Genomic DNA, 13,279 nt, shown 5'->3' on the forward strand with positions numbered 1-13,279 from the left:
GGGGGGAAGGTGGAGGTGCGGGCGGGAGGTGAGGAGGAGGTGGTGGTGCGGGGGGAAGGTGGAGTTGTGGGCGGGAGGTGAGAAGGAGGTGGTGGTGCGGGAGGGAGGGGCCAGGTGGTGGGGAGGAGGTGGGAGTGCAGGCGGGAGATGAGGAGGAGGAGGTGGTGGTGCGGGGGGAAGGTGGAGGTGCGGGGGGAAGGTGGAGGTGCGGGCGGGAGGTGAGGAGGAGGAGGTGGTGCGGGGGGAAGATGGAGGTGCGGGCGGGAGATGAGGGGCAGGAGGTGGGAGTGCAGGCGGGAGATGAGGAGGAGGAGGTGGTGGTGGAGGTGCGGGCGGGAGGTGAGGAGGAGGTGGTGGTGCGGGGGGGGAAGGTGGAGGTGCGGGCGGGAGGTGAGGAGGAGGTGGTGGTGCGGGGGGAAGGTGGAGGTGCGGGCGGGAGGTGAGGAGGAGGTGGTGTTGCGGGGGGAAGGTGGAGGTGCGGGCGGGAGGTGAGGAGGAGGTGGAGGTGCGGGCGGGAGGTGAGGGGCAGGAGATGGCGAGGAGGTGGGAATGCAGGCGGGAGATGAGGAGGAGGTGGTGGTGCGGGGGGAAGGTGGAGGTGCGGGCGGGAGATGAGGGGCAGGAGGTGGGAGTGCAGGCGGGAGATGAGGAGGAGGAGGTGGTGGTGGTGCGGGGGGAAGGTAGAGGTGCGGGCGGGAGGTGAGGAGGAGGTGGTGGTGCGGGGGGGAAGGTGGAGGTGCGGGCGGGAGATGAGGAGGAGGTGGTGGTGCTGGGGGAAGGTGGAGGTGCGGGCGGGAGGTGAGGAGGAGGTGGAGGTGCGGGCGGGAGGTGCGGGCGGGAGGTGAGGAGGAGGTGGAGGTGCGGGCGGGAGGTGAGGGGCAGGAGATGGCGAGGAGGTGGGAATGCAGGCGGGAGGTGAGGGGCAGGAGATGGCGAGGAGGTGGGAATGCAGGCGGGAGATGAGGAGGAGGAGGTGGTGCGGGGGGAAGGTAGTGGTGCGGGCGGGAGGTGAGGGGCCGGAGGTGGTGGTGCAGGGGGAAGGTGGAGGTGCGGGCGGGAGATGAGGAGGAGGAGGTGGTGGTGCTGGGGGAAGGTGGGGGTGCGGGCGGGAGATGAGGAGGAGGTGGTGGTGCTGGGGGAAGGTGGAGGTGCGGGCGGGAGGTGAGGACGAGGTGGTGGTGCGGGGGTAGGTGGAGGTGCAGGCGGGAGGTGAGGGGCAGGAGATGGCGAGGAGGTGGGAGTGCAGCTGGGAGATGAGGCGGAGGTGGTGGTGCGGGGGGAAGGTTGAGGTGAGGTGCAGGAGGTGGTGGTGCGGGGGGGAAGGTGGAGGTGCGGGCGGGAGGGAGGAGGCAGGAGATGGGGAGGAGGTGGGATTGCAGGCGGGAGATGAGGAGGAGGTGGTGGTGCGGGGGGAAGGTGGAGGTGCGGGCGGGAGGTGAGGGGCAGGAGATGGCGAGGAGGTGGGAGTGCAGGCGGGAGATGAGGAGGTGGTGGTGGTGCGGGGGGAAGGTGGAGCTGCGGGCGGGAGTTGAGAAGGAGGTGGTGGTGCGGGGGGGGAAGGTGGAGGTGCGGGCGGGAGGTGAGGAGGAGGTGGTGGTTCGGGGGGAAGGTGGAGGTGCGGGCGGGAGGTGAGGAGGAGGTGGTGGTTCGGGGGGAAGGTGGAGGTGCGGGCGGGAGGTGAGGGGCAGGAGATGGCGAGGAGGTGGGAGTGCAGGCGGGAGGTGAGGAGGAGGTGGTGGTGCGGGGGGAAGGTGGGGGTGCGGGCGGGAGGTGAGGGGCAGGAGATGGCGAGGAGGTGGGAGTGCAGGCGGGAGATGAGGAGAGGTGGTGGTGCGGGGGAAGGTGGAGGTGCGGGCGGGAGCTGAGGAGGAGGTGGTGGTGTGGGGGGAAGGTGGAGGTGCGGGCGGGAGGGAGGGGGCAGGAGATGGGGAGGAGGTGGGTGTGTGGGTGGGAGGCGCCAGGAAATGGGGAGGAGGTGGGGGTGCGGGCAGGAGGGGGCAGGACGTGGGGCTGCGCGGGTGGGGTGGAGATGGGGTGGGTATTTGGAGGGGCATGATGGGGATGAGGGCAGGTGGGGTGGCCGTGGCATAGAGGTGAGGGAGGGGTGGCAGAGATTGGGGTGCAGGAGGGATGTGTGGGGGTGACTAGGGGAAAAAGGGGCAGAAGACAGGTGTGAGATGGGCAGAATGTTGGGTTGGCAGGGAGGAAGGTGTGCCGGAGATGGGCAGAGTGCAGGGGAGGGAAGGAGGCAGGAGAGAGGGGTGAAGTTGGCAGGGTTGAGGGGGCAGCAGAGTGGGGTGGGTGTGCGGGGACAGAAGTGAAGAGGAGGGAGGCTAGAGGCAGGGGGAGGGGAGAGTGGAGGCAGTAGAGGTACAAGGGGTGGTGAGGATGAAGGGAGCAGGGATGGAAGGGCGCTGGATTGAGGTGAATGTGTGGGTCAAGGGGCAGGAGTGAAGGGGAGGACGGGGACAAGAGGCAATGGAGGAAGGAGTGGGGTGAAGGGAGAAGGGGGGTGGTGGGAGGACAAAGCAGCGTTGATGGAACAGGAGAGTGGGATGAGGAGGGGGGCAGGGTGAGGAGTGCAGTAGGAGAAAGGGATGAGGGGAGGGGGGCAGAAGAGATGGGTTCGAAGGGAGCAGTAGGCAGGGGTGGCAAGGAAGATGTAGGAGGAGATTCTTGGGTAGAAAGGGGTTGTCCGTGGAGGAGGAGTTGTGGAAGATGGGTGGTGCGTGTGGTTGAGAAGGTCTGGGAACAGTGGGGTTGTGCATGTGAGACAGAGAATGGAGGGGGAGTTATCGAGTGGGAGGAAGGAGAGGATGAGAAGATGATGGAGGACAGGATGTGAGCAAGAGGAAGAACGGATGGAGCGAGTTAGAGAAGTGGAAGTTGTCAGGAGGGAAGAGGGCAGGATGGCGGAGGTGCAATAGATTTAAAGGGCAAGAGCAGTAGGATGGGTTAAGGAGAAACAAAGTGAGGGATTGAAAAGTTTGAAAGGAGTGAGGGATGTAGAAGAGTACGGAGAGACAGGGAGGGAGGTTTGATGGAAGGAGGTGGAGGGAGAGACTCGGAGAAAGGATTGGGAGAATGGTTCGGAGACAATGGGAAGGGAAAGAGTGAGAAAGACATAGGGAGATGTGGGTGTGCTGATCGAGAGAGGCTGAGGGGAAAATGAAAAGGGGAAAACTGGGGCGAGATAGGCGGATTAACGAGCATGGTTACAGAATAGTTAGGGAAGGTTGAATTGAGGAAAATGTCAGGATACAGATTGCAGAATTCCAGTTTTTTTTAATGTATCCCGTAAAATGAATTTTGTGCATTTTTCTCTTTGATACTTTTTACAGTGGGCATTCACACATTATCTCTGTCAGAGGTGAAAATATGTCTTCTGCCTGTCCACCTCAGTCACCAGCTGTTGCAAAAACAGAGATTCCCTTGGACAGTGGGTCACCTTTGTTGGCTGCTACTTTTGCGTACTGGGACAACATTCTTGGCCCGAGAGTGAGACATATCTGGGCTCCAAAAAGTGAACAGCTGCTGCTAAGTGATGGCGAAATAACATTTTTGGCAAACCACACCTTAAATGGTGAGATTCTTCGGAGTGCCAAAAGTGGAGCTATCGATGTCAAGTTTTTTGTACTGTCAGAGAAAGGGGTAATCATCATCTCATTGATATTTGATGGCAATATGAATGGTGACCGTAGTACTTATGCTCTGTCAGTAATATTGCCACAAACTGAACTAAGTTTCTACCTACCTCTGCATAGATTGTGTGTGGACAGACTAACACACATTATTAGAAAAGGAAGAATATGGATGTATAAGGTAAGTCTTTAGTAAATAAATGCTTTGTGTTCCAATTCTCATACCTTGGAATCTGCTAACATTAACTACTTTTTCGATTTGCAACATGATTGAGAAATGTTAGTGAGTTTACACTTTGAAGATTATGGACAAAGGGGATGACATATCTTTCATTTCATTTCATTTCATTACAAAATAAATTGCCAAAATGCTTTGGGTGACATGGCCAGTCCTGTGCTATATGTCTATTGCTAATATTTTTCTTGCACATTCAGAAGCAGCAGGGTAGTGTTCTCTGAATACAGCCATGAGTCTCTTCAGAGCAGGTGGACACTTTGCTTAAATCCTTCACTGATGATGTGGCACATGAATCATGCAGTCATGAAGATTCCAGGTTTGATTGTGGTCTGTTCTGTTAATTCATTCAGTGTGGATGATGCACAAATGGAAACTTAAATCTTCCCAGTGTACAACTGTGGTCATCCAGAACAGAACTTGGGAGCAAATTCTAACGAATTTCTGGGACAAAGTTTATTTTGCATGTTGTTGAAGTCGAATCGACATTCAAAACGAAAGCTTAATTGAAAAAGAAACTGAGCAGGAAGTAGAAAAGGTACCTCTGGAAGTGAAACTGAATTTAATCATTTCTAAGGAAACTGAAAAGAAGCTGAGGGTGAAGAATCATAGAAAGATATAAAGGGAACACATCGGTCCAAGGTGAACATTTGCAGTTTCACCTGCTGCTGATGGCTGACAACACATCATGGATGCTCAGTCTAGATCTGCTAGTTGCTCAATCTGTTTGGAATCTATCCCATTTAGCATGGTAGTATTGCCACGCAACATAATGGAATATAACTTCAATATGAAAAATTGGATTATTCTCCATAAAGACTGTACAGTGGTTACTCATATTGATATGTCCTGGACATAATGTGGGGAGCTGGGATTTGGTGGTGGTATGGTGTGGTCCATGCTAATCAGATTTCCTTGTACATGTTTGACCTGATGGCATGAGACTCCATTGGGTCTGGAATCAATGCTGAGAACTCTCAGGGCAGCTTCTCTCCAACGATATATCACTTTGCCACCGACTCTGCTAGGCCTACCCTTTTGGTGAGCCAGGATGTATCCAGTGATGGTCAGTGGTGTCTGCAGCACCGTCATACTCATAGGACCTTACAGTGCCAAGCTAATGCTTGAATAGCGTTACTTTCCTCGAGCAATATATCATGGAGCCAACCAGGGAGCAAGCTATCTTGGATCTGGTAATGGGTAATGAGGCAGGTCTAAATGACTTTAGAAGTAAAATATCCCTCAGGAAGTAGTAATTATAACGTGATAGAATTTAATATTCAGTTTGAGAATGAGAAACTTGGGTCGGAAACAGCTCTTTAATCTTAAGGGGAATTATAATGAAATGATGATAGAGTTAGCTAAACTGAACTGGGTGAATAGATTAGCGGGAAAGACATTTAAGGAAGTAATGCAAGACTGTCAGCAAAAATATACACCAGTAAGTAGGAAAAATTCTAAGCGAGAGATAAACAACCATAGCTAATCAAGGAAGTTAAGGTGAGTATTAAACTGAAAGAAAATGCATATCAGGATGCAAAAGTTAGAATCCAGCAAAGATGGACGACAAAGATAATAGAGAAAATATACTGAGCATAGTCTAGTGAGGAATATAAAAACTGACAGTAACAGCTTCTTTATAAAAAGGAAGAGAGAGGTCAGACTAAACATCGAGGCCACTTAGAAAATGAATCTAGGAAGATGACTATAGAGATCAAGAAAATGGCAGAGGAGGTAAACAGATATTTTGCATCAGCTTTTATGGTGGAATATATTTCAAACAACCCTTTAGTACTAAATAATACGGAGGAGGAATTAAGTTGTGCCAACATCAATAAAAAAGTATTAGACAAGCCAATGGGGCTATAGGCAGGTAAGTCCCCTAGCCCTGATGACTTGCATCCTAGGATTCTAAAAGAGGCATCAGCAGAGATAGTGGACACATTGGTTGTAATTTTCCAAAAATCACTAGATTCTGGTGAAATAAACTGCCAATATGCGAGGCATGAAGCAGATATCTGTAGTACGATTAGCCTAACATTTATTGTTGGAAAAGTATTGAAATCTGTTATTAAGGAATTAATAGCAGAACATTTAGAAAGTAATAATCTAATCAAGCAGAGTCAGCATGGCTCCGTGAAAAGGAAATGGTACCTGTGTAATTTATTAGAATTTTTCGAACACGTCTCAACCAGAGTATTGCATTTGGACTTCCAGAAGGCATTTGACAAGGTACCCACAAAAGTTTAAGTCATAAAATAAGACCTCGTAGCTTTTGAAGGTAGTATACTGACATAGATAGTGACTTGGGTATTGGGCAGGAAATATTGAGTAGGAAAATGGGGTTCTTTTCTGACTGGCAGCCTGTAATCACAGAGTTCTACAGACAACAGTGTTGCTTGTATAGTTTGCAATATGTATTAACGACTTGTAGGAAGGAAGCGAATGCTATAGCCAAATATGCAGGCTATCCAAAAACGTCAAAAAGTAATTTACGAGAGGGATATAAGAGTTTACAGACAGGTTAAGTAAGTGGGCCAGAAGTTGGCAAATAGAGTATAATGTGGGAAAATGTGAAGTTTGGAAGAGAGGACGAAAGGAGTATTACATGGAGCAGAGCTGCAACACAAAGGGACTTGGGAGTACTTGTGCACTAAATCTAGCACACAAGTGCAGCAGGCAATCAGGAAGGCTAATAGAAGTCTTAATTTAAGGTGTTGGTGAGACCAGATCTGCAATACTGAGATCAATTTTGGGTCCCCTTATTTAAGGAAAAATACTATTTCATTGGAGGCTTTTCAAAGAAGGTTCACTAGAATGATCCTTGGTATAGAGGGATTGTCTTATGAGTAAAGGTAAACTTTACTCGTTGGAATTTAGAATAATGAGATGTGATCTCACTGAAATATATACTATTCTTAAGGGACTTGACTGAGTTAGTGCAAAGAGGATGTTTCCCCTTGTAAAAGAGTCTAGGACTAGAGGGTATAGTCTCAGAGTAAAGGGTGCCAATTTAAGACAGATGAGGAAGATTGACAGTCTTTGGAATCCAGTGCCACAGAGAGCTGTGGGGGCAGAGTAGCTTTGTATGTTAAAGTCTAAGATAGATTCTTGATCAGTAGGGGAATCGAGGATAATGGGGAAAGGCAAGAATGTGGGATGTGAGGATGGTTGATTCTATTGAATGGCAGAGCAGGAACAAGAGACCAACTTTTCCTTATGGTATTAGAGGTGCCAAATTGGATAAGGATGGTAGGTTTCCTTCCCAAACGAACATCACAATATATATACATCACTGGGCGAGAACATAGCAGATGCAATATAGTGAAGTGTATGGTAGGAAAACTAAAAATTTAATGTTTTTAAATGAAAGGGGACAAAGGAATGCTGAGACTCGGGTGCACCTCAGTGTCTTTGTACTTTGAGGGATCCTCAGGATTTATGGGCATTATTCTCTGAAGGTGGCTGGGTAAGTTGGTACAGTTAAGAAGGATTACAGCATGCTTGGGTTTATAAATAGAGGCATAGAGTGTAAAAGCAAGGAAGTGATGCTTTACCTCTACAAATCATTGGTCAGACCATATTTGGAGTATAGTGTTCAGTTTTGGACACCTTATTTAAGGAAGAATGTTAATCCCTGGGAAGAGTTCAAAGGAGATTTGCCAGACTGATACCAGGAATGAGGGATTTTAGATATAAGGAAAGATTAGAGAAATACTAAGGAATTGAAGATTTATAGGAATGGTATGGGAAGATATTTGACTGGGGTGTCAGCCATGTTTTCTCTGAATCAAAGCACCTACAGATATCCAATTTTGAGTTGCTCATCTGTACATAGTTTCATTAATTCTTGATGATAGATTTTGTGTTTTTTTATGTTTTTTGCATAGTAAATAGTCTTCTGTTTTAAACTTGGAATCTTGTGTCTTCTTTCCCTCATTAAATAAGTAGAATTTTGAAGTTTGTCTCTTTTATTTTTTTGAAAAAAAGACTTTTCATAATAGAAACAAATTCACAACACGGATATTTCTCATGCATTCAGATGTGTAAGGTAGATAATTGTAATATAATGATTGTTGCTACGAATCTTGAGAAAGGAAGGAGGAGGATAACAGACTAGACTTTGATTGCAAACTTGCCCATCTTGAACAGCATGCCAACATATGTTCTTTAGGTTCCTGTGTGAATAGTTACTCGAAAGATGCTCAGAGCTCATGAAATCAAACCCTAGTAGTGGCTAATCCCAACAGGAGAGGAAAGAGGGAAAAATAATTAGTATTTTCGCCAAACAATATCTTGTATAACAATATAAAAGGCTGGTGCTGATTTTCCTTTAGCTGACATCTGCTCAGTGTGCTTCTATGAGGTTTATGCTTGCTGTTCTATTTGGACCAAATTAGCAAGTCACACAGATTCTAAATGCTTACTATCTTGGCTGGTATTCACACGTTTCTCTGTGGGCACTTGTTTTGTTTGCTTTCAGATACTGTGGAATTTTCTCTCTAAAGTGGCTCAGGAATTGCACTATAAAATGCTATAGATCCCATTAACATGACAATGATATGAATATTTCCTCTTAGGCAGGCAGTCATAAAGCATTTTATGTATAATTTTTAAGGTGTTTTTGGAAATAGTAATTCAGTTACAAATTTGGCCCTCCTAAAACTAGTCTTTCAAATGTTTGACATGTTTTTACATTAGGGACATTAAAAATATGAGTGTTTTAAATTGCTTATTACTTTATTTGAACTTCGTCTATCTCCATGTATAACTGGAGAGAAATGTCTGACTATATCATAATGTAGATGAATAATTTAATCTGTGGATAGTTTTAATACAGAATATTATTCTTATAAGTGATTTATGAAACCATCTATTTATCTTGCATGGCCAAGCACAGATTACTAGCATTGGAATATGTTTCTAAATTCACTACTGGCCATATTTTGTAAAGAAAGTATAGTAGTGCTTCTACACATGGTCAACTTAAAAACATTAAAAAAAAATTGGGTCAAGCTTGGGCCATTTGGTCTTTGGAGCTTGTTCTGCCATTTAATATGACCGTGGTTGATCATCCAACTCAGTATCCCGATTCCATTTTTCTCCCCACACTCATTGATTTAGTCCTCAGAACTATACCTAACTTCTTGAAAATATTCTGTTTTGGCCTAATCTGCTTTCTGTGACAGAGAATTCCACAAGCTTATTACTGCCTTGGTGAAGAAATTTCTCATTTCAGTCTTAAATGGCCTATCATGAGGCCTACATCCATAAATACTTTGGATTTACTGCAGTGGTTGATTAGGGAAAATAATTATTTGATAAATTTATTCTGAAGTAAGCATGGATCTGATGGTTAGAGTTACTCCTCCAATGTCTCACTTGAACCATTGGGATGAGACAAAATCCTACACAGGAGAGGAAATGTCAAGGAGAAACAATTGAAGTACTCTCACTATTTGAGCAATCTAGGGAAACCTAGAGATTGCTAGTTTTATTCAATGTATAATAACCTTCAGAAATTGGTGAATCTTCTCTCCTTTAGAGGAAGAATGATACTGACATCACACTCAAATATGATCTAACACCCATGTATATGAGGTTTCTTATTTTCCCCTTTCATAACTGGAGGGTAGTTGTAGCCTCTACTGCTATAATGGCTGAGAAAAATGAATGCAGCTTTGACCAATGGTCTATTCTGGCACACCCTAATCTTTGTTACTTGACTGCTCTTTGGATAAATTAATTGCACTATCAGGAGAGCTTTTTTAATTTTGTGAATTGCAATTTGCTATCATTACTGTCTGCAAACACACTCAAATAAGTGTACCCAGTCATAACCATGTTCTCTATAATTAACCTGAAAGTGGATCTTAGAGCATCATATTTTAACAAGCTATATCCATGCATGTAGATCACTGTTGCTCTACTCACTTTTTATATGCACTGTTTTCTCTTAGGGACAAAGCATTATATCTTTCTTAACAACAGAGATCACACCTGTCATGGAATTATTTTCATCCATGAAAACATATGGCGTTCTAGAAGAAGTTCAAGTAAGTTTGTGCTTGATACTCAAGGAGGAAATGGAATGTAGTTTGTGTTGAAACATGTCATTTGTTCAAAAGTTTTCACATTTCAGAATCTTGTTCAGTCACAATGCTCTTTAATATTATAATGTGTCAGTGCAATATAAAATACCTAGCATATCTGGAAAATTTTTACAATTGAATTGCACATTGCACTTGCACATAACAATCCTGCTAATACAGGAAATGTCATTATAAAGTTTAACTATAAAACCCTTTTATCTCAGAGGCTAGAGGTTTATACCTTATATTTTCTTCCTATTTCTTTAAAGATAAGCATATTATATGTTAGATGCAATGAAAAATAAGATGCCTAAATCTTGGCTTCTCGGTTACTTGATTTCACCTATCAATATTCACTGTTCACTCACTGTTGAATCAAATCTCTTGTTTAGAATTTTTTGAAGTAGTTCTGTCTGGGAAATATTGTAACCTTGTAGATGAATCAAATGATAGAGAAGGATAAGGTGCAGTTAAATAGTGATTGTCCTGAACTAGTAATCCAGAGGCCTAGAAAACAGTTTTGGGATGAGAATATGAATCCCACAATGGCGTATAAATGTAATTAAACCTAGAATAAAAACCTAGTATCAGTATTTTTTCCCATTAAACAGCTGGATTGTTGTAAAATACAATCTAGTTTTATCCTTCAAGGGAGGATGTTTGCTGCTGTGATGTGGCCTGGCCTGTGTGTGCTATGATGTGCAAGATTGCTGTCTGTTCTCTGAAATGGTTTAGCAAACCAACCAGTTACATTCAAGGTGATTCATCACTTCATTCTGTTATGAAGGTGTAGGTGTACTGTGCCTTTAAAAGAGACAGGAAGCTGGCATGCAAAGCGCAGAGCGTACTGAACAATTTTAAAATGTAACATTTGGCTGACACAAATAGCTGTGCTGTGTTGCCATGGTACAAAAACAAATTCAAATTCAGCCAATCAGTTTAAATTATGCCCAGATACCAAAACCCAATCAAATCTTACTGCTTGGGATGACATTAAACTGATGAAATGATCCAATGTTTTGGGATATAAAACCAGATATTTTGAACAATTAGGGGGAGAACAGTAAAGAGCACCCACTAGTAAAGACTGCCAGCAGAATAGCTAAAAGATATTTGTCCATAAGAAATTTGCATAGTAGAAGACCAAAGCTGACCTAGAGAAGTCTACAGAAGAAGTTCAACATCCAAAAACAACAACTGGGTTTGAAATTGATTTGCCATAAATTTAAGAGGGAATTTATGAGACTAGTATTGTAGAGTGGGAAGTAAAAGAAAGGTTTAAGAGAAAGGAGTTGTAAATAGTTGTTTAATGTTCTCTTTTGGAATTAAAGAATAAGATTGTTCATTTTTACTTTAAATAGTGAGATCTGGGATGGTTTTTTTGCCTCTTGAAATTTAACAGATTATGGCGTGAGGTGAGCTTCTCAGTGCAGAAGGGTTTAGCCATGTTGTAACACTTCTCAACAATTAAGGTTTGGCAATAAAGACTGGACTTTGCCAGTGATCTCCTGTGAATGAGTTATTGTGTATACTCGAGTAATAGTCAATTTTTTTTGACAACTTAAGGTTAAATTTATAGGGTTGACTATTACATGGTTACGACTTTTCAGTGGCTGAAATTCATGCTCATCAAAATTCATATTGTATCATTAACAGAAGCTCAACTGATCTCTAAATGAATAAAGAGAAAAAATACAATGAATTAGGGCAATTATGAAACCGGGAGTGGAGCATAAGATAGACTGGATGACATGGAGCAGGATGACTGTTACACTGACTCGTAAATGTTGATCTGTTTTCTGTGAAGAACTAGAGTTGACTTTTACATGAGGTACATGAAAAATTCCAGATTTTTTTGGCCAAAAGTAGGGGGTTGTCTTTTACCTGAGACTGACTATTACTCAAGTACCTATGGTAAAAGAATAAAGGGGAAGTGACTACTATTCTGACATAAGATTAATGGGATTTGTAAAATGTAAGTAAATGGCATTTTTCAACAATTGATGATCAGTGTGGTTGGAACTGGTCATTTAAATGTTCCAGCTGTTTAATATTTAATGAGAGTGCTTGGTGAAATTTTGATTTTGCATTTTTGATTTTGCCTCTCTTGGAGGAATTAAAAGATGAACGATTCATTGAGTTATTTACTGATTTTAGGAAACTTAACTGTTTCTCTTTTAAATGTTCAACAGAGGTTGATGCATTCTTTTGGTTATTCTTTGGTCCGCAGTACTGATGACATCATTAAATTTACATAAGTATAATGATGCATTGTCTCACTTGCTTATTGTATTATACAAGATAGAAATAACTTGTCACTGTGCAACTGAAGCAATTATGCATAAATGAACTTTTTTGGGCTTCTTTGGGGAGTTTAAATATTTCCCTTCATGATAGGCACACATTGTGATCCTTCTAACTAGATGTCCATTTCAGGTACGGGGGCTTCTTCTTATGTTTAGGCAGATAAACTGATCGTCTTTCTTGTTCAACCTCACCCACCAGAGAAATTGGAGGGATTAAAGCAAATTAAGATGGAAATTTAAATATTGAGGATAGGGATTCATTTGAGCGAAAACAGATATAAACCTAGCAAGAGTAGAAGAATGAAAAATGGTGAGATGCTAAAATCAGGAACAGGTAACAGAGAAACAGGAGGAAAGATTACAAAGAGAAGACATAAAGGTTTAGACAGTTTTTAATATGCTAATACTCCAGAAGTTTCCAGTAAGCAAACAGTGTTTCAAGCGGCAAGAGATTCTAACCTATCTTGGCAAGTGATTCTGGTAGTATTCTGCAATGTGCTTTTATGTATGCTTTTCCCAATTTCAGAACATCCTATGGACTTCATAACCAATGAAGCACTTCTAAGGTGTGATTGTTATAATGATGTAACTGGGACAACACATCTTTGTACAACAATATTGTAATAGTGTCTGGCAATTATTTTTATTGATGTTGGATGAAGGTTAAACCGATTCTTGGTTTGACTTCACGTGTGAAAGAGGCATCTGTCACCGTATAACCTAAACAAAATGCTCATGTGTCTGGAGTTGGCCTTGAAACCTTTAACTTCATGATTCGTGTAAAATGCTATCAGTTGAGGTAGATAGTAGAGTGAGAGATGTACAATTTTCAAAGCAGCAGTTGGGGACTACCGAAGAGTCTAGATGAAGAAACAAATTGAGAGTATTTTTGGAGCTGGATATTAGGTTGGAAAAAAATGAGAGGAAGAAGTTTTATAAATTTTTAATCTGCCTTGAAACTGGTGAACTGGTACAAGGCTTTTCTGGTCTTTTGAGAGAGATTTC

At 43.7% G+C, this 13,279-nt stretch overlaps 1 protein-coding gene across 4 annotated transcripts in view; it reads left to right on the top strand.

The window, feature by feature from the left end:
- c9orf72 (C9orf72-SMCR8 complex subunit) overlaps nt 1-13,279 on the top strand; it is a 39,713-nt gene that overhangs the window by 7,726 nt on the left and 18,708 nt on the right. The window contains exons 2-3 of one of the 4 annotated variants that reach the window (XM_060846213.1): nt 3,342-3,822; nt 9,837-9,932. In XM_060846213.1, coding sequence (XP_060702196.1) covers nt 3,379-3,822; nt 9,837-9,932 — 540 coding nt within the window. In that variant the 5' untranslated portion in view covers nt 3,342-3,378. Of the gene's footprint in view, nt 1-3,341; nt 3,823-9,836; nt 9,933-13,279 lie in introns of those variants that run through there. The other 3 variants (XM_060846229.1, XM_060846237.1, XM_060846220.1) reach the window with 3 other exon arrangements.

The sequence above is a fragment of the Hemiscyllium ocellatum genome, chromosome 2 (genome assembly GCF_020745735.1).
Source record: "Hemiscyllium ocellatum isolate sHemOce1 chromosome 2, sHemOce1.pat.X.cur, whole genome shotgun sequence".
Classification (NCBI taxonomy): domain Eukaryota; kingdom Metazoa; phylum Chordata; class Chondrichthyes; order Orectolobiformes; family Hemiscylliidae; genus Hemiscyllium; species Hemiscyllium ocellatum.